At 38.1% G+C, this 26,720-nt stretch overlaps 1 protein-coding gene across 1 annotated transcript; it reads left to right on the plus strand.

Annotated features, from left to right (window-relative positions):
- The first annotated feature begins 16,929 nt into the window (after window positions 1-16,929).
- Window positions 16,930-18,126, plus strand: LOC110858906 (acetylcholine receptor subunit beta-like 1). Its single transcript, XM_035859003.1, has 4 exons — window positions 16,930-17,128; window positions 17,206-17,312; window positions 17,393-17,600; window positions 17,869-18,126. Exons 1-4 carry the CDS (start codon window positions 17,102-17,104, stop codon window positions 18,124-18,126), a joined length of 600 nt encoding a protein of 199 aa, XP_035714896.1. The 5' UTR covers window positions 16,930-17,101.
- Window positions 18,127-26,720: the final 8,594 nt, after the last annotated feature.

Consider the following 26,720-nt stretch of genomic DNA (forward strand, 5'->3'; position numbering starts at 1 on the left):
GCGTTGACTTGATTGTCACGTTTTTTAGCACGATCTTTAATAATAGAGTTCACAACTCTATTGGTGTGACAACGAAAAACGTGCTGTCAGGACTCTAAACGGTGTGACCACGAAAAACGTTCAGTCACAACTCTAAACGGTCTGACCACGAAAAACGTTCAGTCACGACTCTAAACGGTGTGACCACGAAAAACGTTCAGTCACAACTCTAAACGGTATGACCACGAAAAATGTTCAGTCATGACTCTAAAGGGTGTGACCACGAAAAACGTTCAGCAACAACTCTAAAAGGGTGTGACCACGAAAAACGTTCAGTCACAACTCTAAAGGGTGTGACCACGAAAAACGTTAGGTCACAACTCTATGGGTGTGACCACCAAATTTGTTCAGTTACTACTCCGAAGTGTGTCACAACAAAAAACGTTCAGTCACGACTCTAAAGGGTGTGACCCAGAAAAACGTTCTGTCGCGACTCTAAAGGGGGTGACCACGAATAACGTTAGGTCACGACTCTAAAGAGGTTGACCACGAAAAACGTTCAGTCACAACTCTAAACGGTCTGACCACGAAAAACGTTCAGTCACGACTCTAAACGGTGTGACCACGAAAAACGTTCAGTCACAACTCTAAACGGTCTGACCACGAAAAACGTTCAGTCATGACTCTAAAGGGTCTGACCACGAAAAACGTTCAGTCACGACTCTAAAGGGTGTGACCACGAAAAACGTTCAGCAACAACTCTAAAAGGGTGTGACCACGAAAAACGTTCAGTCACAACTCTAAAGGGTGTGACCACGAAAAACGTTCAGCCACGACTCTAAAGGGTGTGACCACGAAAAACGTTCAGTCACAACTCTAAAGGGTGTGACCACGAAAAACATTCTGTCGCGACTCTAAAGGGGGTGACAACGAAAAACGTTCAGTCACGACTCTATAGGTGTGGCCAGGAAAAACCTTCGGTCACGACTCTAAAGGGTGTGACCACGAAAAACGTTCAGCCACGATTCTAAACGGTGTGACCACGAAAAACGTTCAGTCGCAACTCTAAAGGGTGTGACCACGAAAAACGTTTTGTCCCGACTCTATAGGGGGTGACCACGAAAAACGTTAGGTCACAACTCTATGGGTGTGACCACCAAATTTGTTCAGTTACTACTCCGAAGTGTGTGACAACAAAAAACGTTCAGTCACGACTCTAAAGGGTGTGACCACGAAAAACGTTCAGTCACAACTCTAAACGGTCTGACCACGAAAAACGTTCAGTCACGACTCTAAACGGTCTGACCACGAAAAACGTTCAGCCACGACTCTAAATGGTGTGACCACGAAAAACGTTCAGTCACGACTCTAAAGGGTGTGACCACGAAAAACGTTCAGTCACAACTCTAAAGGGTGTGACCACAAAAAACGTTCTGTCGCGACTCTAAAGGGTGTGACCACGAAAAACGTTAAGTCACGACTATAATTGGGTGTGACCACGAAAAAACGTTCAGTCACGACTCTAAAGGGTGTGACCACGGAAAAACGTTCAGTCACGACTCTAAAGGGTGTGACCACGGAAAAATGTTCAGTCACAACTCTACAGGGCGTGTCTAGATCAAGAGGCGTAGTCAATTCCAAGGAGCGTTCAATTGTTCTAACGTTTTAAAAACGTTTAAGAACTTGAAGCGATAGCCCGCCCTCTAGCGCTGAAAAACAACCCACATCCTGTAGGTGGCGCCGGGAGGTAAATTAAAGTTGTAAGTGTCAACCATTGCGTGGGTTCCCAGTGGTCACAGGTCATATGTAAACTCAGGGGGGTGTGCGCAGGTCACAGGTTAAGTGTAAACTCGGGGGAGTGTGCCGAGGTCACAGGTCATATGTCAAGTCTAGTGGGTGTGCCTAGGTCACAGATTAAATATCAAGTCTAGTGGGTGAGCCCAGGTCACAGGCCAAATCCAAAGTCTAGTGGGTGTGCCCAGGTAACAGGTCAAATTCAAAGTCTAGTGGGTGTGCCCAGGTAACAGGTCAAATCCAAAGTCTAGTAGGTGTGCCAAGGTCATAGGTCAAATGTCAAGTTACGTGGGGGTATCGAGGTCACAGGTCAAATGTCACGTTACGTGGGTGTGCCTAGGTCCCAGGTCAAATGTCAACTCTGGAGGGCGTGCCCGTTCATTTGATCAAGTCTCGGCAGATCTAAAGGGTGTGTTTCGTCGTTATTGTGTTCGTCAACGTTTTGACACTTTAGCGAAAAACGCCCTCTAGAAACGAAAAATGTAACATAGTGACCCAACTGCCGCTAGGTGACATTAGCTTGGACAATGTGAGACACGTGTGTAATCAAGCGCCAAGTTCAACTGGTAACACACACCACTGCACAATTCTTGGTTCTGATATGGTGACACAACCATTGGGCAAAATCTTTCCTATCGTTGGACTAAATCGCAGGTGTGTGAATCCTACGTTTAACCACAGAGGAAGGATCCTGCCATGCCTTGGGGTGACAGGTAGGAGGATGCAATGCAGTAGCGGGAAAATCAAATTTTTACTGAAATTAAATCCGTAGATGAAGTACAGTGTAATTATACGTATGTACCTAATCAGTTACGAAGTTCTTTGATAAACGTTTTCTACTGCAGAAAAATAATGGGCAAGAATTTGTAATTAAAATATTCCATATCGATGCATAAAATAACTGTGCATAATATAAAAATACTAAGTTTCCAAATTTGTTCTCCTGGAGTACACACACTTACAAAATCTGATGGTAAACTGATCGCTCGGATTACGCACAGTATTCTGTGGAAACTTATCACAAGATTTGCGTAAATTTAACAAGGAAAATTAAAGAATTTGCACTAAGCAAAAATCATACATACCCTTGGCAATAAAAAAATCTTGAAGATCTCATCCCCTTAAGAATGCATATACGTTGAAAAAATCTCATAACTAAAAGACAGAGACGACGGTTGCGTCTCCTTGTGTGCCGAGAGATTTTTTGCTAATGAGGGGGGGCGGGGCGAACAGAGCAGCTGATTTTCATGTAAACAATGCAGGCAGTTGCATGTAAAAAGTTGCTTTGGGTTTAGAGAGTGACCGTTCCCACTCTCCAAACGGGGCATCGCGAACCAGAAAAGGAGAACAATTTCGACTAAAACTTCTAATTTGCAGCTAATACAAAATGGATTGATTTCGTTTTGGTGGCAATAAATTCCCAAGTTTGTGCTTTACAATTGCCATGTTGCATAAATTCCATAATAAATCTCAGAGAAAAGTATTGAACTGAAACATGGACTCATATCATGTTTCAGTCCAATACTTTTCACCGAGATTTATTATGGAATTTATGCAACATGGCAATTGTAAAGCACAAACTTGGGAATTTATTGCCACCAAAACGAAATCAATCCATTTTGTATTAGCTGCAAATTAGAAGTCCTAGTGACAAAAATCATTTACATTACTGGTAAGTGGCGAGGAGAAAAAGTCAACTCGCTCACTAGGATGCCCAGACTGTTCCCTAACTCAAACTTTAAGTCTATGATGGTTTGGATCGGGTTTAATCTGCTGGAGAAAGCTAAACACTGTTTTTCTCTAGAAAGGGTTACAGCGCAAGCCAAGAATTACATTACCAAACTGGCCAAACTTAGTGTGAAACCTTTGAAGTCTGGCCTATTGAAAAATAGAAACTGAATTTCTTAAAAGGTTACGGCTCAGCCATATGCCAGGATAGGGCCTTGGGGGGGGCCCAGCCAAAAAAAATTAGATTACCCTTTTTGGGCTTAAAATTTCACTCACACCGTAGATACATAGGTACACTTTAAGTATTAAAAACCACTAGCTTTAGCATGCCATATTCACCTGACCAATCAACTCCTCAAACATGTATTTTATGTGTAGGAAATATGGTGATATATATAACTCATCCCAGTGGTTTTCTTATGCCAAAAAAATCGAACCAAACATTAACGAGGGTCTCCAAATTTGGGCTAAAGTACCAAGTTGCTTTCACGCAAATCGTGACATCTCAGGTAGTGGCCAGTTAAAAAATAAACCTTGTGTTCCTTGGATAGAAAACCTGTTGTGCATTCAAACAAAAATTGTACGGAAAAATCCGGGCAACATGAAGGTATTAATAACAAAATTTTAAAGATTACTCAAATATCAAACCAGTCTCTAATTGAGAAAAATTTGCAAAAAGTCATCATCCAGGAGCATGATGGGAATAAAGAGTAAAGACTAATATAGAGGGTGTAAATTTACAAGTCAGGTCACAAGGTCAAAAAAATCAAAAGACATTGCCGTATTGAATTTCAAAATTCTGCAAGGGAATTCGACAGACCTGGGTACAGATTCTTGGCGGATAGTCAGGTCATCGTATCCAGTGGTTATCTGGCCGCACCCCTTCATTAGGGGTCAATCGTGGGTGTGGTCAAAGGTCAATTCCCAAGAAATACAATAGAAAAAATTCTTACCACCGTAGTTTCTGAAATTCAACGTCACCATTATTTATAAACTTCATCGTGCACCCCATCTGAATGACCTGACCTTATCGTAGACCTCATGACGACAAAGGGGTGTGGCCATCGGCGCTTCTGCGAATACCCAACTCATATACGGCATGAGACATATCATTCTTCTCAGCTCGATGGGGAGATCAAGATTAAATATTTGAAATTTGGAAACCACACCCCCAGTGGGTGTGGTCATCAGCGACTTCTCCATTTTAACGAAACCACGTCATGCGACATATCCTTCTTCTCAGCTCAATGGGGAGATCAAGATTAAATATTTGAAATTTGGAAACCACACCCCCAGTGGGTGTGGTCATCAGCGACTTCTCCATTTTAACGAATCCACGTCATGCGACATATCATTCTTCTCAGCTCGATGGGGAGATCAAGATTAAATATTTGAAATTTGGAAACCACACCCCCAGTGGGTGTGGTCATCAGCGACTTCTCCATTTTAACGAATCCACGTCATGCGACATATCATTCTTCTCAGCTCGATGGAGAGATCAAGATTAAATATTTGAAATTTGGAAACCACACCCCCAGTGGGTGTGGTCATCAGCGACTTCTCCATTTTAACGAAACCACGTCATTTGATATATCATTTTTCTCAGCTCGACGAGGAGATAACGGCAGAATACTTAAAAATTGGAGACCACACCCCCAGTGGGTGTGGACATAAGCTACTTTTCGATTTTAACAAAACCACGTCATGTGATATATAGGTTTTCTCAGCTCGATGGGGAGATCACGACTTACACCTTGCAATCTGGAAACCACACCCCCAGTGGGTGTGGTCATCAACTACTTATCGATTCTATCATGCAATAAATCATTTTTCTTAGCCAGATGAGGGGATCTTAATTGGATAAGCAAAATTTGGAAAGCACACCACCAATGGGTGCAATCATCAGGGAGTTTTTGATTTTGACAAAACAATGTCATGTGATTTCCCTCGTCAACGAGAGAGGATTCAAACAATATACTTCAAATTCACGATCCACACCCCACTGGGAGTTGAACTCGAAGGCTTTTCGGTTTTAACATGCCTTGTGATACAATTTTCTCAGCTCGTCTGGGGGTTTGCGACTGAATAAGTAAAAAGAGGAGAACACGTTTCCCTTAAGGTGGCACATTTTTCACTTTCCAAATTTGCTGCGCTCCCCATATTGCGGGAATATGTATTTCATTTTTGACATTTTGTAAGTCAGAAGGATTAATTTTGGAGCAATTTAGAATGAGTAAAAAAAAATTTTACCCGAAAGATTTCGGGTTTTTAGGAACAGATTCAAATGGTCTCTGGTAATCAGACCCATCCTTGACACGAAATTTAAACAGAATTATGCAAAATTAGAGGCGACTTCCATTCAACAGGAGGGAAATTAAGAGCATTAAGGTGTGAAATCTATTCCCCCTTCATTGGTTGGTTCAATCCCAATGTCCCTCTACTACCCGGTGAGCCAGTTCTCGTTCGCCTTATAACCCTTCATGCGGATGATGATAGTGTGATGACGATGATAGGATGACTATGATGGCGGCGGGTATGGCCTGGCAATAAGAGCTGGCTGGAGGATGAAGAAGGTTGTTACTTGTCCGAAGGTCGATTTATTACTGAATTGACTTTGGCAATGTGCAATACTTTTATGATACAAAATGTTTACAAATTAACTCCTCCTTCATTGCCATATCACCAATTCTTCCACTTGTGCACGTAGATGCACACAGAGGAAGCGCGAGAGCAGAGTAGAGGTTGAGTGGTTTCAGATGTTGCTTTCCACTTGGGAAACTTGTTACATTTTTGGACGGTAATTCCCCTTGTATTAAATTACAAGTATTAAATTGTATTAAATTGTATTGATACATTAAATTACTTCCTATTTGTGACCGACTGATTCCAGTCTAGTAAAAATTTGTGAGCATACGTTGGGACTCCCAACTTGGGAGACCTCCATTGTCGGTAGACATCCGATTTGAAAATAAAAATTCAGTCTAATTTTGCCCAGCTGTATATAAAGAAATTCTCGGGTGAATCAGTAAGTTTAGAATCCACGTCCAGTGGGCGAAGAAAAAAAGTCACCCCAAGTCCATGACTTCCGCAAATATAAGAATCATGCAGACTACTTATCAAATTGCCGTGTCCACCAATTGGTGTGATTCCGAGGAAAACTCCCAGTGGGGTGTGGATCATAAATTTGAAGTATATTATTTGAATCCTCTCTCATAGATGAGAGAAATGACATCACATGACATTGTTTCGTTAAGATCGAAAAGTAGATAATGACCACACCCAGTGGGAGTGTGGTTTCCAGATTTTAATTATGCAATTAAGATCCCCCCATCTGGCTAAGAAAAATGGTATATTGCATGATAATGGTTAGAATCGATAAATCGCTGATGACCACACCCACTGGGGGTGTGGTTTCCAAACTTCAAATATTTAATCTTGATCTCTCCATCCAGCTGAGAAAAATGATATGTCGCATGACGTGGTTTCGTTAAAATGGAGAAGTAGCTGATGACCACACCCACTGGGGGTGTGGTTTCCAAATTTCAAATATTTAATCTTGATCTCTCCATCGAGCTGAGAAGAATGATATGTCGCATGACGTGGATTCGTTAAAATGGAGAAGTCGCTGATGACCACACCCACTGGGGGTGTGGTTTCCAAATTTCAAATATTTAATCTTGATCTCCCCATCGAGCTGAGAAGAATGATATGTCTCATGCCGTATATGAGTTGGGTATTCGCAGAAGCGCCGATGGCCACACCCCTTTGTCGTCATGAGGTCTACGATAAGGTCAGGTCATTCAGATGGGGTGCACGATGAAGTTTATGAATAATGGTGACGTTGAATTTCAGAAACTACGGTGGTAAGAATTTTTTCTATTGTATTTCTTGGGAATTGACCTTTGACCACACCCACGATTGACCCCTAATGAAGGGGTGCGGCCAGATAACGACTGGATACGATGACCTGACTATCCGCCAAGAATCTGTACCCAGGTCTTTCGAATTCCCTTGCAGAATTTTGAAATTCAATACGGCAATGTCTTTTGATTTTTTTGACCTTGTGACCTCGATAACTGGTGGGTGGGGCCAAATTTCAAAAATTTGAAAATTTATATTTCGCCCAGGGGTCCAAGGTTTCCAGAACATGCGCCATTTTGAAAATCCATCAAGAAATGACCGTGCAATTAATTTTGAAACTTTACATGTTGTTAGTTATGGCAAGGTCGGCCATTTAGCCTCCCGAGAATTCCGATGGTCCATTTATTCTGGATGAACGATAATATCAGTTTAAAATTGAAAAAGTTATAGAATTTTGAATGATTCTGACTTTGGTTTAAAATTCCGCTATAAGGCAAATACGTGCATCGACTAAAATACAAATTTGTAGATATTTTAATTTTCGTGCGCTAACAATTTACAAATATAATTCGCCAGATTAAAATTGGAGAAACCCATTTGTTGGTTACATACACGTGTACATACTACAGATATTGTAGCTTGATTTTTAGCCCGAGTCAGGGCTTATGGAACCGTCATATCCGTCCGTCTGTCTGTCTGTCTGTCTGTCCGGCACGATAGAGCCAAAACGGCTGAACCGATTGACTTGAAATTTTTACCATATGCATATGTGACAAAGTTAGGAAACGAGTTCGAAGATGGGCGAAATTGGTCCAGTGGTTAACCGGTGGGGGTCATAGGAGTGGGTGGGGTAGTATGCACCAAAATTTCAAAATTGTTGTAGAGGGTTGAAATTTGGTACAGAGGTTGCTAATGGCTTCTACTAGATAAAAATGACTTCAAGTGGGAAAAATTTTCATCTTGAGTGACCCTATGGGGTGACCCATACTGATTTTTAAAAATCATCATATCGAACTGAAATTTGGTGGAGAGGTTGCTTATGGGCTTTAATGAAAGAATATGATATGATATTGGTAAAATTTTTATCTGGAGAGACCCTATGGGGTGATCCATACCGATTTTTAGAAATTGCTTTAAAAAGATGAAATCCGGCACAATGATACTTAATGCCTTCTAATTAAAGAATATGAAGTTAAAAGTGAGCAAAGTGCAACCAGAGTGACCCTATGGGTTGACCCATACTGATTTTTCCAAATCGTTATATCGAGCTGAAATTTGATATGGAGGCTGCAAAAGTGAAAACCACTGCTGGATAGCACATGCATACAGCTTAGAACTTCAGGATGTTAAAGAAGCCCACTGGTCATGGTGGTCAAGGCACATGATTTTTGACAATTAATTCAAAAATTTGGTACCAAATGGTAGAAACTATTAACAAACTTTTAACCATCCACAACACGGAAGTTAATGATATTATGTCGGTCAATTCGGAAAAAAAATTAGAAGCGGGTTCCGACTTATTGAGTCGGACTATGTTCCTGACTCGGGCTATATGGAGTCTGCACTGTAGGTTTTTTAGTACAGTTTTACGACGCTTCCAAAATCCCTCAGTTGTCCTAACATATTTTTCGACCCAAAAGATAGTAAGGGTACAAAGTAATAACGAACTGCGCTAATGTGTAGCATATAACTTCTACGTAACTTATTTTTTAATTTTTTAATTTTTTTAATTTTTTGCAATTTTTTAAGTATTTTTTTTTAATTTTCCGGGCTCTGGGGGGGGCTCAAGCACCCCTAGCCCCCCCCCCTTGGCTACGCCGCAGCATATGGTGCAAAAATTGTCCAAAACTGACTATGAGCTCATTGTATCGATTTAATTTGGTCACAAAAATGCCATCCGCAATAGCAGACCTTAATCATCTGGATTATGACTTGCGGCTTAAAATTGGGGCCATGGCCTGCTCTAAAACTTCCACTGGTGCAGAAGTTCTCAAATTTGGTTTCTCGACACTTGTGACCATTTTCCGGTAGAAACCGTGTATGCTCCAAGCTATTTTATGCATCCATATGGAAAATTTTAATTAAAAATTCTTACCCGTCATTTTCCTGCAGTAAAAAACGTTTGTCAAAGAACTTTTTAACTGACTAGGTATGTAGAATTAAATGGTTTCTCTTCCCCATATCTCATCAATAGATATGGGGATTATACCTGAGCAACTAGACAGCCACTGTCATACGGTGTAAGTAAGAGGATATGCAATAGATCTGATGGATGATCTGAGCATTGGGCTCCTCCAACAAGAGGAGCCCTCCTTCCAAAATACATACATACATAGGTATGTAGAATGCCGCATCGCCTCGCACAACTTTAGCTAGGCAAGCGGCAAAGTAAGATTTTTGGTAAAATAGAATCTGAAGATGAAATAGACCAAATTAAATGCTCCCTCAATGTCGTGGGAATGTTTGGGGTGAAGTGAGACTCGAGCTTCATCTTTATGTGCGTTTGGTTAATTTATATTTGCATATTTATTTCACCAATTGAATAGTATGACCTAATTTAAAGTAAATTTGGTTTCATTCCGTCAACATCTAAATACGTCGTCAACATTTAAATCGTTTTGCGTCAGATTACGGACTCCGAGCCGATGCTGTAAACAAAGTCGAAAATACATTAGCCAACTTCAAAATAAATGCAGTTGTCGAATTTTGAGTTTGGTAACTTCCATTTACCCAAATCAACCAGCATTTGCCACGCCTCACGTCTATTAAATTTCTGAATAAATATACAAAAATGCAAAATTACAAACTACCCTAAGATTTTCACTATAATATGTACATTTAATTCGGCAATAAATAAAACCCTTTTCACTCTCAAAAATAAAGTGACCCATTTGAAAAGTAAATCCACTTAAATAAATAAAACATGTAGTTTATTTAAATTAGACTTGAAACTGAATTTATTTCAGATTTGGGTCAGATATCCGTTGTTTGGGCAATCCATTACACGCTTCGATCCGTTTAGATTGGATCGGATATAGGTATTCGAAAATCCACAAACGGATCAGATCGGATATTTTTGAAAATCCAAAAACCGGATGGGATTGATTTTAATCCAACTCAACTCTATCCCTTGTTATCCAAACAAATACCCGAATTTCGATTCAATAAGCAGAGTATGAAAACTAATTTTTTGTACATAATCCATATTTTTTAAATCCAAAACCTGGTCAGATCCGATCGGGAACATATTTCCTTTAATCGGAATAACTGACCGGATAGGATGTATGAAAATACTAATCCCACTCAACTATGAATTGCATACCTACATACTTCTCAAAAAGGGTAACATTATGCATTTTTAAGAGGTTACCGAAAATCCGAACAGCCTGTTAAAGTAGGACCGGACCGCCTCCGACAGCACGATTTCTCTGTCTTCCGTGGTTTCCTCCGAATCGAACGACAGCTTGAACCACGGACCTCGAGTTTCCCACCCGGCCTCGTCCACCACGTAGTCATCCACGGAATAGTTTTCTGCCCAGAGGCGCGCGGAGGCGAAGTTGAGCGCCGTGGCGACCTCAGTGACGAGTGGCCGTCCACCCTCCAGCCCTTCACTCACGGTGAAGTTCAGCCACAAGGAGACATCCGTGAAGGTGTGGGCGTACGAGCCATGGCCGCGGTTTCGCCTGTATATGCCCCCCCAAAACGGGAAGGATATGTCGACCCACAAGTCGTATGAACCTGAAATTCGTGGACGAGTTTGGAGTTATAACGGGGAAGCAAACCATGTTCAGCCCAGACAATTTCTTACACCATCTTTTGGTGCGGCTTATCCGCAAATTCGAAAACTTAAGCCAGTTATGGGCGCCGGAAGTCCGCGAAACCTCTGCGGAATCTGGGAATTTGTGGCGCCAAAAGCTTGCTTAATTTTCGCATCTGCGCAAGTGCCACGCTAAATGTTATTTCTAAAGAGTTGCTCCTTCAAGCTAGCATGGTCAAAAAATAATCTGGTTTGCGTCCGCATTGTTAGGGACACTTTGAATAAAATACAACCATGAAATTTTTATTACCGGTTAGAGACGCTTGTGGAATGGCGAGGTGAATGTTGGCCTGATAAGTCTCGTTATTCCCACGAACGGTGAGAACAGAGTCAGAAAACCCAAAGAGGAGAGGATTACTAAAGTCCAAAAAGAAATTAGCGACATTCATAAATTTCAATTTAAATGAACCTTCCTTATTTCTTACCCTAAATACCTAGTCGTATGCACTCAAGTGTCAATGACATATAGCTTTATTACTTTTGTAATTTTCAACTTAGCAATTTTTGATTTATTTTACCGAAAAGCCAGATAAATTTCAATTCAAAAACAATTTTTACTCCTAAAAATTTCCGCCTCCTGTGTCAATGCCACGCTGAAGACGAGACGACCACTCCTCGATGGAATTACGCACAGATTCCAGGGACATTTTGTGGCATTCCGGGGTCAGAAATTTTTTCCAAGCCTCCGCACTTCTACGTGGCTTAGAATACACCTTTGCCCCTAACTTTGACCATTTTTCATATTCCGGTGATTCAAATCCAGCAAGGATGATGACCATTTCTGATTGGAGATAAAGACCGGAATTTGTTTTTTTAGCTACGCTTGGGTCATTTTTTGCACTTTAAGTTCGTGCTGAATCCTGCTGAGAGGTCTCATCGATTCCTTTGAATTGGATCTCACTTAGGGGATGTACCACGGACTCAAAAACATATTTTAAGAAATTTTATTCCCCCACCACCCCCCAATTTCCAGCAAAATGTAGAGAAATTACCCCAATTAGCTCCCACCTGCCAAAATCATCAAAAAACCTGGATAATGTGAATTTCTGGCCTTTTGTCTATATCGGGGGATATCTCTGACCGATTTTGCGTAGATTAGGACAACTCGCTTGTTAAAAGATTTTTCCGATGTGAAAATCTCCTCATTTGTAAAAAGAATCCTGCTCACTGTTTTGGAGCGTACCGCTTGAGGTGACTGCTGCATTTCTTTAATCTGGCTTTATTCTGGGGTACGATCAGGCTGTGGCAAGTACCACATTTTAAAACCTTAAGCCCAAGCTTAAATTTGAGCAATGATTGGATAACTTTCATCGACACTGTCAGCAGTGAGCCCGGTTTCCGTTGGAATTTCGTGAATTTCTTCGGATTCCAGGCTTAAGAGGCTTCACGATGGGTGTGGTCCTTGGAGGTTTTCAAAAAATTCTTCTTCGACTGTTCTTAGTCGATTCGGTCCCCATGAACCTTTTTATAGTCCGTTGGGCTAATTATAGTACACCTTTGACTTTTTCAACACATGTCAAATTCACTATTTTTCTTGGATTTTTTTTTGTGAAAAACTATCGCCGCCCGCTTCTCTTCAATTTCCTATATATTTATCAAGATGTTCAAAAATTACAAAGTCCATAGTGAATCATTGTGTAAATCGCGTGGCGAATCTAATGCACTTATCAGATTTTAATTCTGCGGCGTAGTTTTTTATCAATCAGCTATGGACACTTGAGTGTATACGACTAGGTACATAAAACACTCTTAAAGATAATATCACTATATTGATAAGAATATGTATAAATCCTTTCTGAATTCCATATTAAGCATTTTTTGAATTCGAATTTTGTGTCTCAACTTCCCCACGTCTCATATATTCAAATGGCAATTTTGAAACATTTCATTTGTATTCCCTTCTTAATGAAGGCTTCATTTCATTTAAAATGAGCTAATTTTGGGTTTGTAAAGCTACCTACATAGGTTAGAATTCGGATTTTCTTTGCCAACATAAAATATTTAATTTGTACTCATAATTTATCTATTTTGTTTCGATCTTATCATGGCAGGAAAATGAGTCAAAATTTTAACCTCCTTACTCCGTAAAACTAAAATTTATCTATTTTTAGATGGAATCAAATCGCAAGCTTGTAAAAAACATGGGTACATATTGATGCGTTTGAAAATCACCATGTGAATAGATACGTGGAAGAAAGGAAAGTCGGGAAACAAAAATTCGAATTAAAAACCCGAATGCGATGAAACGCTAAGTAAACTATTCTAAATTCAGAGTAAGGTTAACTTTTTAACCAGTTAGGCCTCCTTGGATTTAGTTAAGTCTACTTGATTTAGAATTCAGCCTGAGTTTCCTAGTCCAAAGGGTAGCATTATCTTTAAGAGTGGGTGTACGTACAATACGTGCGACACTCCGTCAATCACGCCCCATTTGTGGCTGTAGGTCAAGTTGTTGAAGGCCACGGGCTCCGGGATCGGGACGTGGTTGCCCCCCTTGGCGGACAGGTGGGCAAAAAGCAGCTGGTCAAACACGTGGTCCACATATTCCGACCTTTCAACTAGCAACTTCACCAGATCGGGATCTCTCTGATTCGCAATCGTTAGCACTGTTTGAAAAAAAATAATAAATTCGCAATTTTGCAAATACATAAATTTGGCTTCAAACTTTATTTGGGAATCTTCCCATCTCCAAAGCTTGTATTGGTTCAAAATTTATTTTTGAGTAACAATGATCAATTCGAGGGTCACCAAAAAATTACATCGAGAGGATCCCAAGGATCCTGAACTTTTTTGTCTACAACCAAATCGAGAGTTTTTTGGAAATTTAAAAAAATCTAAAAAAAAGTTTAATTTTTCACATATTTTTTAAATTTTTTTGGATTATATATTTTATCACAAAAATCAACTCAACAGATCTCAAGAAAATAAATTTTTCGTGTCCCTCAAATGTTCGGTGTTGGGTTTGACTAAAACTTTTAAAAAATTACGTTGTGATTCGCAGATTCAAATATTACATATCCTCAATATTTGAATAAGTAAATTACAATTAAATAAATTGGAAAATTTTAGCAAACATTATAAGTATTATTTATTATACATAATATTAACTTACTTTCACTCTCACAATGGATTTGGGAGGGCAGAAGTACCCCCAAAATAAAGAAGAGCAGTCCCCTGGTACCCCACATTTCGAAACTTGGGTAAACTCTTAGAATTGTTTGACAGCAAAGTTTTTGTGTAGAATTGAGAAATGTGTGTGATGACAAGAGGGTCTCACATTTCTCTTTATATATGCATGGATCATGCCACTAATCACTGATAACAACAGAATTGAGGTACCAAGCTATCTACGCACTACGCGGAAGAAATTTTTGACATCCTCCCGTGACCACTGCCGTCATATTTAATTATCAGAATTGCACCAAGTCCATGCCATGAATGAAATGAATGCTGGACTTTTTTTGCAATGATACACACTTAAAAATAATGTTACCCTATTGAAATGTAAATACGCTCGGAATTCTACATGAAGGATAACTTAACAAAGCTAAATCTTGTCCAAAATTTGCTCCTAATTAACTTAACGATAGTCTAAATGTCGCGTAAGTAATTACGTTATGTAGAATTTAGAATGAATTTACTCTTAAAAAGGGTGACACTATTTCTAAGAGTGCATCGATGGCATTAAATTCAACGCAGAGAATGCAAATTAGAGGATGTTCACCATAAATTCCTCGACCATTTCAATTAGTACAACTCTGCATATTTACATCATAATTAATATTAAATACATCCCCATATTGATTGGTTGAGGTGTCACTCGCACTTTGAGTTAGCATCGAACCATCGTTCATTTACGTTTGGATCGCATCACGCAACTTTTAATGGAGTGACAAACCAATCGCGACATCAAACCTCAAGTGATACGTATCATTCGCATTAGTTAATGTATGTACCTAATTCATCGTCCTCCGATTAACTGGTACCCACCTTTTGTGTGGCTAGCTAAGCTTATTCACTCGTCTGCGTATAATACAACTGTACATTTCTGCCCATTACCCTTTTTTTACTAAAATTTCTGATCGTTGTAGTTTTATTTCTTTTAAATATTTTCTTATAATCTATGAACCTATCACTTGCAATTTCTACTGACTGTACCATCCCAGCTTTCATATTTATGTCGAGGTATCAATAAAATTAAGTAATTATGCATAGAAAGTCAAATGCAACATGAAATAATTTTTATTTATGTATATAAACAAATATATTTCCAAGTTTATGAATTCGTAATTCCAGAATTGGGTCACCGTGCTGTACTGAGACCTTTCTGCAATTAAACATCTTAAAATCGAGGCAAATTAAGATTTATGCTAATTAAGACGTTGTTGATGGATGATTTAAATACATGAACCATTTAATTTATCTCCATTTTGTAGTCAGCCCCTGATTTCCAAAAATTCGAAGCTAACATGGAAACCGGATAGTGTATACTCGAAACGTGACAAATTATGAGAAAATAATTAAAAGAAAAGGGTAATTTTTGACAGTTTGTCAACCATACTCCCTCCTCAGTGACCTCGTTGAGATTCAGGTGATCCTAAAATTACGACCAATTTCTCCCCTCATATGTGCATTAGGCTCAATTAATCCTGGATTTTACGTCACACCATCATCTCCGTCGGAGTCCATTTACACACATAGTAAACTTGTCTAGTGAAACAACATATCTACAAGGCATTAAAACTTAAGGATGCATGACTTGTGGTCTCATATTGCTTAATAAACGTGAATATATTTACTTCTTGATGTATGTAGTACATTATTCCAACAAATTATAAATAAACAGATTAACTAATCAGTCATTAGTTTATCCGCAATTGGAAAGATACATTATTCGACACAAAGTTGGCATGCATGTCTGCTGTAAATTAGCTTTAACTTTGTTATGCTTGAGATTCGTTACAGGTCCTTTAATATGCTCAAGTTTAATGTCTGGTCGTAACAGTTAACACGAGTCAAGACCTTTATGACATTCTTAATTAATTGCGATCAATTAAAATTAATCAAAGCCAAATCACCATTATTTATTTATGTAGTGTAGTCAGTCGTTGCTAACTTGAGCTTGTTCATGTTCACATACTACGTTCATAATTTTTCAAGCTTGATGTGAGTAAAGTTACCACATAAATTTGTTGACTATATAAATGACTGCAGATACTACTACCATGATGGAGATCTAGATATTCTTTATCTTTAGTAAATAAGCACGTAGTAAAGTCACGCTCAATATTTACATTGAAGCAGGTGGAAAAATTAAATTTAACCCATTCGAAATTTGTCCAGTTGTTCGAACTCCGTTTTTTACAGTCTAGTTTCAGAAGATGACATATTTCTTGTCCTTCGTTGCTCTCGCTAGTTTATTCATAAATTTCTGTGAATTAGCTATATATATTATTTATTTGGACAGGAGAAAATTTAAATTTAGTATTTAAATTTTCTCTTTGGACCAGAGAAAATTTGTGAGTATATATACTCACAAACTAAACAAAACTAACTGTTAATTTCTATAGAGGCCATCACTGCGGAAGGAGAACTTTCAGAGAAATGGTCGACCAGGGATCAAGCCGGTTTAGCGATACGTGACCAGCTCCTCAGCAATCTATTCGGCTCGTACAAGAAGGAAAACCATGCAGAAAATACTACCGTACAAGTCGGCGTTACACCTGCGGATGTGATATTTGTAAAACAAAATTAAAATTTCAATCAATTTATTTTATTTTAATGGTACATCTCTTTAACATTTGCATTTGTACAATCTTTGTACTTTGTCTTTTAACAATGAACATCTTTTGAAACCATTTAATAATTATCGACTACTCGTTGATTCATACGTCATCTTACTTGCAGGATACAAAAAACGATGTAATGGATTCCAGAGTCTGGTTGCAACTCGTAAGGGAAAACTTTTAAATTTACGAATACAATTTTCCTCTTGAGATGGTAATTCGGTTAAGAATACTTTATCTTAGTCCTGGACAGACAGCAGGCTTGCTTGGAACGAAACTGAATTTCTTGTTTTGGTTTTGCGCGTTCCAGCAGACAAATTGTGGAAACCTGACATTTTCCTTTATAATGGGTAAGGTTTAGACTGAATGCATTTTCGTAAGTCTTATCTATGCCTTGCTAGTCTGCAACTGTTGTGTTTAACTTTCTCAGAGCCAAGCCTAGTATGAGCTGCTACGCGGCCAATGCACTGCTTTATCCCACCGGGAAGATTTGGTGGGAGCCGGCTTGTCGACTTCAAACCTACTGCAACCTCACACTAACAAATGCACCCTATGAGGAGCAGACGTGCACCATGAGGTTCGGTAGCAGAACGTTCGACGGGGCCACCATGGGTCTAGAACTATGGAAGGAGGGCAATGTGAGGCATACGAACTTTTGATTAAGTTACGAAAACGTGGGTTAAGTAAAAATCGGAGAGCGTTGACCGTGCTCGATTGGCCACCTAATACGATTCTACATTATCTCTAATCTAATTGGCGTAGAAAAAGCACACTAACTAAATTGAAAATACAAGCGTCAAATTTGCCATTACAATTTTCGTCAGCGGGTGTTGTTAAGTATGTATTTATACATGTCCAGATAATTCCTTGCAAGCGAATATTACGAGATTTTTTTTTATTTTTCAGGGTACACTAGCTGACGTGTCATACTTTGTCAACCAGAAATATAAAATCACCAAGAATGAGGCGATAAAAGAAGAGATTCTACGAGAGCTATTTGGAGCCATGTCACACCGTTCGCTTCACGTTAGGATTTCAACGAAAGATCAACGGAGGCGAGACCTGTGCGAAAAGTTGAAAAAAGAAACCGGATTAAAAATTTTGCTATACAATTTCTTGTATTCAGATACAGTAACTACAAATTTAAATTACAGGAATAAATAATTTAAAACATTGAAACAGGAACAATAGTTGTTCGTCGAATCATTTTTTCTTATGTTAAACATCAATATATTTGAAACTAAATATACGTATGTATGTATGTATGTACACTCTTAGAAAAATCAATAACCGCTGATATTGATACGTGACTCTACCGCGTGGTATTGATCCGGTATTGAATTAATACTACGTGGTAAAAACATTAATACAAATTAGTATTAAAATTATTACTATGAGGTATAATTTCAATACCGGTTCTATACCAATATGGTATAACCGTTTAATACCAAGGCGGTCGAGTAACGTATCAATACCGTCAGTTTTTTTCAATACCAAGTTTCTAAGAGTGTATACATACTTTTATTAAGGTTCTTTGCCAAAATACAGTGGCATGATGTCCATTTTTAATCGCTTAACAGGAATTTCTTCCGAATGGTGTCACGGCAAATTTGGCGAACTCCAGAATATTCGTATTCTAATAGTTATGAGAAATTTATGACAGGTCGGCCGATATACACAAGTATTACACTTCTCGCAATATCCTGTTGCGAGTTGCTTATGTAAGTTATCTGTTAAAATTGTCTTTAACCATGTTTAGCTTGAAGTAGACAGATTTGTGTACGTGATGTAAGCTATTCGTAAAAGCTTTTTTCCCATGTTGAGGTTGAGGTTGACGGATTTGCGTACGTGTTTTTCCGGAATACATTATCCTTCTAGTAGCTTTTCTCCTGATGTGGAGCACCCGTAACAAATATTGTTGGACGTTGCTCTTCAGTTATATTCTTCAAACTCTTATGTCAAAATCTGTCATTTGCAAGTGCAAAACCTAAACCTTGTATAACAGCCAATCAAAACGATTTTCAGGTCTCTGCAAAAAATGAGAAAACTCTTCAAACTATATTCTCACATTCAATGTTAAACTGAGGTTCGTTGACGGATTTGCCTCAATACTAGTCCTGGAAGACTGTTTTAAACTTATCTCAATTAAAAGAAAATTGTGAATAAAATCATCTATATTTAGAAATAACCAACGCAACATGTCGACCTCAATGATTTTACATTTTCTTATATTAATGTTCTTATTAATTAAATTTTTTTATTCCATTGAAACAACTTTTGCTCCGGTTCACGGTATATTCTCCCACTGCACATTTACCCTTATTACGCGTACGAATAAAATTCAACTCCTTCCTATCCATCCTTTGATAATATATGATGAAAGCTTTAGGCCAATCCATACTACTCATGGGAACAGCAATTTCATACTTAAAGAGGTCTCATTCACACGGCGAAGGCAGCCACGCAAGTTCTGTTGGACATTTGTGTTCCCCCATGGGGGAAAACTTACCCTAATGGACGATAACCTGAACCAATCTCCACTATTTCCTCGCACCCTTGGGTCTGCTTATCCAATTCAAATCATATGGATTACGTTATATGAACAGGCTCATCAAAACTTGGATCTGATTTACCGGTATATAGTCTCATGTCCCATTGTAACCTTAGGAAGCAGTGAATTCTACTTGGTCACCGAAGGTTTAAAGTTTTATCACTTAAATCGATACAAACGACCCCTCCTGGTGCAGTCCCAAATAGAAAAATCTTCTGAAATACTGTGCAAACTCACAGGTAGTACGGAATGTTTCGGGTTAATTGAGAGTTCAACGGATCAAATAGCTCATTCCTTCAACAAGTTCTACTGGATATCGTCCGAATGGCTGCATCCTGGATTTCTAATATACACCTTAACAGCAGAGTTTCTATCAATGCAGCAAAAACATTTTCTAGGCAAGCGATATTTTGATTGGATGCAAATTGCTGCCCAGTCCGAGTCGCTTGACGATTTTATGGCTTACACGATTCTTTCAGAATCCCTAAGCAATATAACATTCCCACTGCAGCTAAGCTTTGGAGAGATATACATTACCTACGGGAAGCGAAATTTCAGACAATATTTTGTCAATCACTAAGTTGTGCTTTTAGGAAGTTAATCGTACTCGTTTTTATCATGTTATGGGGTTAAGGGAGACAATTGGAATCCAGTATTTATCGATCCGTTCGACAAATACATTTGGATATGCATTATTGCTATAGTAGTATCATTTTCGCTTATATCATGGATTACTAATGGATTTGTTCTGAATTTTGATATCATCATCCTCCCATTAGCCGTACTTCTGGAAACATCAATCTCGAAAATCATAAGGAAGACGTTTAGAAGGAAAATTATTTAATATCTTTTTTGGTTCTGGATCTTCTCCAGTATTTCGTTAACCGCATTCTACAAAGACGTATTCACAACAGAAGTAATCCTCCCGTACAAGAGAAGCCTGGCCTGGACACACATTTATGATCTGGATGAACAGGGCTTTAAATTATTCGTACCTCTGAAACCTAACGAAAAAAATCTGTACGACTTATATTCTGAAGGCTCCCCGGTCAGGTCCATAGACTCATTTGAATTCTCCGAGGAAATTAGCAGAATTGGCAAACAGCAAGGAAACGATCTTATTCGATTTTCGGAATTTAAAAAGTTCGCAAAAGCACTTTTGGCTACAAATCCCAAAACAGCAGGGTTACCTTCAAGCACTGCGGGAAAGATGGAACGCATATATTTACACTATCAATGGCCATCACATGTCTACCCAAATTTATCAAAATGTGACAAATCTGCGTACATGGATGAAACAACTAATATAAGAAATATAGTTCCGTTTCTCAATGATGACGTGGACGGAATCGTTTTCTTGGAGGGTACGGATCAGGACTTCCTTCTAACTTGGACTGCAATTCAGATTGGCCCGACGCCAAGGGGGAATTTTGTTTTAAAGAGGGTTAAATATTTAACATCTTCTGGAATCTACCAATGGTGGGAAGCCTGGTTTGCTAGAACTAGACCAAAAAAATTATTTCCTTATTATGCCAATTGGACCAGACCGAGAATAGGAGCACTGACTAAATTAGATTTCGTTTCCAAATTTGTAAATGCTTTGAGGGTCTGGGGAATTTGTTGTGGAATCTGTGGAGTAGTTGGCATCATAGAATTATTTTTTTAGCACTTTGTTCCAGATAAATTCAGAATTATTAAATGAAGATGTAAACTTAACTTATATTTATTTATAGATTTCAATAGTACAATACTACGAGGAGTTAAATTCTGAAGATTAGAAGGCAACGAATTGAATTTTTGAAAATTCAATTAAACCACGTATGTCTTGTAAAAAAAATTACGGGCTGCTCGGAATCGAACCACCAACCTTTGGTTCTGAACTTCAAAATTTCATAAACCTTACACTCAATCCCAAGACACAAATTTTTGGATACCAAACAAGAATAAATAGTTTGAAAATTATTGTAATCATTCAGCTCTACAAATTATTTAATTTTAATCTAACTCATTTATTCCGTATTGCAGTTTATCATTGAGCTAAAATTTATTATATAATTATGATTAGTATTCATAAGAACATGGTACATTATGTTACATGAATTTTAAACTTCCTATTTTAACAAAAGAATTAACTACCTTACTTATTTCAAATTTATCTGTTTTATCCAACTTTTGTAATGCAATTACACAATTCTTGCCTCCCTATCAAGTACTCCCATACAAAAATGGTCAAACAAGGCAGAAGCAATACAATTAATAGTTTGACATAACCCATGAACGCGTCCCTCCCTATCATATCAGTCTCACTATCAATCATTCGTCTTGACCTATTGCACAACATAATTGTATCATTACTTCCGCCATCTTCATTCCCAGTGGCACAATTATATCTTCTCTTAAAATCCATCCTTTCCCTATACTCCTGCGATTTATAGTAATACTCCTGCCATTTCTCATAAACTCCTGCTTCATACAATCCCATTACTTTACTGGTCAACACCGGAAATGTGAAATGCCGACTGAAGCTCCACTTGTACATCATGGTAAAATTCATACTAGGTCGCGCTAAATTCATGATGAGGCGATACGATGGAAAAAATCTTTTCAGAAATTGACCCATTTGCATGAGTCGGTCATGAAAATCCAGAATTATCAACTTTTCCTTGGAAACCGTTCTATTATTCACGATCAACTTCTGTAACAAGCTTTCCACAAATAGCTCACTCGTCGTTTTAACGTTAAACCAATTGGTTTCATCATCCTCGTCAAAGTCTTCGAATTTGTCTAAAAGCTTGAAAATATCCGGTGTCACGAAAACTTGCAGATTTTCAATCGTCTCCCTCAGAAATAAAATAAGCTCGTACAATTCTTTATATCGCGTCGTAACCACGTCTAAATTACTGTTGACGAGTTCATTTAAATCGTTCGGGGCAATTATCACTACAGGAGTTACTATTATCGACATTAACACCATTTTGTAGCAGTTGCTGAATCCAAGGGCTAAAAATAGCCAGCATAGTGTGGGAATTCCTAGTATCCATTTGCCCCTCTCGCGCCCCGCCGTATTCATAGTTTTTCTTCTTTTTCTACCTCCTAGCTTGGCCATGGAAGCTATCACTTGTTCCAATAAGGACGAATACACCGAGAAGACCGAGTACGCTAAATCATTCACTATTTTTAAATATCCTGCCCCTCTTTGGTCTGACACTGAGAATATCGCCGTTCTTGCCACTGCTGTAATCACCCCGCAAAAGATTAGACTTCCCCACACTTTCCAGTGGAAGCATTTTATGAGACTGACCACATTAAAATCCTTCCCAACCAGGTTCCCATCCAGTATCAAAGCGTACGAAAAATGGTCGACTTTGGAATGAACATGCACCACGTCGTATCGCTCTTGTAGCGTTCGCATCTTTTTGAACGACCAATCGTCATAAGCCCGGTAATTCACGTAGTAAATGTTGCTATAACTTATGACCGCTTGCCTCTCGATGTTTTCGTCTTTCGCGTCTGCAATGAAATTCAAGCTTTTCCGAACCTCGACAAAACAGCAGGTCGAAGCAATAACGCGATTTGATATACTTCCCAATGCGCAATCCTCCCTTGTCACGCCAGCAGCGGCAGCGTTGAAAAGTAGGACGGAATGCTGGTGGAAATTGGTGTTTACCGTTTTCCAATTCTTCCACATTTCTTCCAGGAAGCTTCCATAATTCTTCTTTTCTATCAGGGTCAACATGTCCGATTTTTCGCGACAGTGTAAACACAACGTCGAAATGGTATCCTGGTTCGAATTGTAGACAAAGTGCGGTGATGGGTTGAAGTAATTGAAAGCTCGAATCCCGTATATTGCTAATCTTGGGCTTAAAAATATCCATGGAAATTCGACACGCGAGACTATTTCTTCTCTAGACATCTTGCTAATGATTATCGTAAAATCTGAGATTCGATTCAGATTTGCAAGGAGGTTTTCACTAAAGAATATATTCTTCCAGGGTTGACCAACGCTCACATCAATCTCGGGATGAAGCAGAAAATAAAATTTGACGAAACAGGTGGTGTAGGTTTGTCGGTGAATGGCAAACCTTTTAGCGTCATCGTACAATGCGGGATTTCCTGAAAATATTGAAAATCATTACAGTACGTAGATGTCTTCCAGCGTATACTCTCCGATTTTGAACTAATAACTCTCGGCCGAGCAAAAGTATAAAATTTGCGAATAACACCATCTTCAAATGCGCACGTTTGAAAGCAACCAGCAAATTCAGAAAGTGCAAGATAGGTCAACTTTAAAGCGCTATTCTCCTCCTTACCATTAGATGCAAATACTTCCCCCATTTGTGATCGAGTGCCACTAATTTGGTAAAAATCTTGGAGCTGGGAGACTTCAATTCTTATCGTAACAAAGTTTTTAAATATCAGAACACTGGATCTGATATTTATTCAATGCAATTTTCTACTAAATATGTAAATATTTACACAAGTTGAAAATTCAAAATTACCGTTTATCTCTGGATTCTCACGGAGAGTATTGTGTGTCCTTAGAATAACTGAAGTTTGTAGAGATTTCGTCAAATTTGAATAGTAGATCCATTCTAAACCCCCATTTTCAAGATTTACTGTTACTTGAGCAACACATGTAGAAAATACTGTTAGCGAAGCGGACGAAAATAACCTGCAAAGATTTAGGTAAAAAATGACGTACAAAAACGATAAATAATTCATTCTAACCGATAACCAAGTCTTCAATCACACAGTACCTACGTATGTACGTACATATGTAAATATACGAGTGTCACTAATAATTGCACACTTACATATGTAAAACTAAAATTACCCTTCTGAAAATTATATGCGATCTGCATTCCATATTAAGTAAATTATACTAAATCCAGAGAAAACAATGCCCATAACTGAATTTTCTTTAACCATGCAAATATCTGTAGTACATACATATATGGGTGCAAGCATTGAAATATTTTAGCGGACTCCTGCACAAATTCTTAGTCCAGTTTTTATCCAACGAGACGGCTGAATATGTACATAATACAGGTCCCACTTTCTTGATTCTATGGATGAATAGCTTTGCGTACGTGTCGCTGCCATGACGATGAATAGAGAATAAATGTTCACCATGTATCTCAATTGGAGAAACGTTTCCAAGCACAATGCCCAACTTCATTGTGCCGAACTAAATCTAGAAACGTATTTGCTTAATTGACCAATTTACTCCGATGTATGTATGAAACTTTATGGATATAACAACTGGCATGAATTGTAGATTTTCATAATTTATTTGCTACATTGTAGCGGTGGTTATTGTTGAATACTGTAAATGTATATAAGTATCTTGTATGCCCGTCTATAAAGAAATGATATACATAATCGTAGCAAAGTTTTAAATAAATGTGTCTGTGAACTGATGGTATGAAATTTTGTCAAGTAGAATTTTGCATCGCAGAAGAATTAGTTCAAATATTTAAATTTCAACGCTTACCTTAATTCGGAGCATTGCAAAGTAGTTAGGGATAGCAGTTGCATTATGTTAGGCTTCAAAATAATTCAGTAAATAGTTCTTAAGTAACTTCTCACTTAAAAACTCATTTAATAATTTAAAAAAATTGTTTACTAACAAATTTTGTTCGTTGTTAGGTATTTGCCTCACTAAGAAAAATGTGTTATTAAAAACTTGGTAGGTGGGTGGGTGACCAAAAAACAAAAATTAGCAGTACGAAAAAACAAAAATATGATATTCAGCTACGAACGTCCCATAAAAATGTTAAGATTATCACTATTTTGATGATGTACTCTTTGGATAACTATATCATCCCTACTTATGGCGAGATGGAGGGATGTGCTAATGGATATGTATTCTTATAGCTGGTGACTTCCAGTTGACTCATTTAAATAAACTCCTCAAATACGGTGCTCTTGTTATTTTGCTACTCTAATTTATTTCATTTGATACACAGATTAGCATAGGAATACGTACATATAAGCACGAGATAACTTATTTAGTCCAAGGCCACTTGCTAGAAGCATAAATAATTTAAGTCGATCATCCTCGAATTCAGGATAGAAGGGCTTCTTAATTCGCCAGAGTTATCTAGCTTCACAGCAATGGTTTGATTTTTTTAAGTAAGGCACTTTCTTGCATGCAAAGCTTATGGCGGGAGGTCACTTTATGAAACACTAACTCTGTTTCTTAAACCATTAATACATAAGTATTAACAGAACGCCGCGACAGTGTCTTGCATACACGTTATGTACGATCATTAATAGGTAATTAATTAGTATACTAAAGGTCTAAAAGTTGTGTTATTTTATTCGAGTATATGGTAGATTCGAACTTCTAATTAATATATAAGCATTATTTTCTTGGTCATCTCAACAGTGTTTAGAAGGCCTATTTATAAACATGCATAGTAAATCTATACATATTATGTACTATATGTGAGCGTAGGGCGGATACATATGTGTGTATGTTAATTCGGCAAAATATGTATGTAATATGTGCTTAAAAACCTGAAAATATGCACATAAAATGTTTTTTTTAACTTAAGTTTTCCACTATATTTATGAACAATAATTTTGACGAAACCTTAATTTCTTAATGAAGAAAAATATTTTTATATAAAGAACTTCTAAACATCTACCAAAATATTTATATTTAGAAAAATACTTGAGATATATAGGAAAATATATATATGTACGAAAAATCCTCAAAATACGTACGAAAATATGTATTATCCGCGCCCTTTAACTTGTCCCGGCCTTATACACATTTTAACGGTGTACTCTCCGTGCTGTAGAGTATGGAGCGTGTATACTGACTGTGTTGTAGAAACCGTTAATTTGTGTATGAGACAGTATACGAAGTTTTAGTACAATCTGATATGGTATAAAAAATTTCTTAATACATATCCTCCATCTGTTTATTTCTGGTCCCTCGTACATGCTTAAAATATGGGCTTGGGATAGCTTTGGAAAATCACCACCATGCAGTTTTTGAGTTCCTTTCGCCTGAGTAGTTCTTTGACAGGTACTCAAACAGGTAAATTAAACAAATAATTACATATATTACACACAAAGCTTGTTTAACAGTTGAAAATGCAATAAACATTTCATACAGTTCAAGTACAAATTTCTTGAATGTGCCCTGACCTATTTTAGCAAGTTGTACCTCTTCTGCAACTGCATCATCCTTGCT

This window comes from Folsomia candida, unplaced genomic scaffold (assembly GCF_002217175.1).
Source record: "Folsomia candida strain VU population unplaced genomic scaffold, ASM221717v1 Fcan01_Sc023, whole genome shotgun sequence".
Taxonomy (NCBI): Eukaryota; Metazoa; Arthropoda; class Collembola; order Entomobryomorpha; family Isotomidae; genus Folsomia; species Folsomia candida.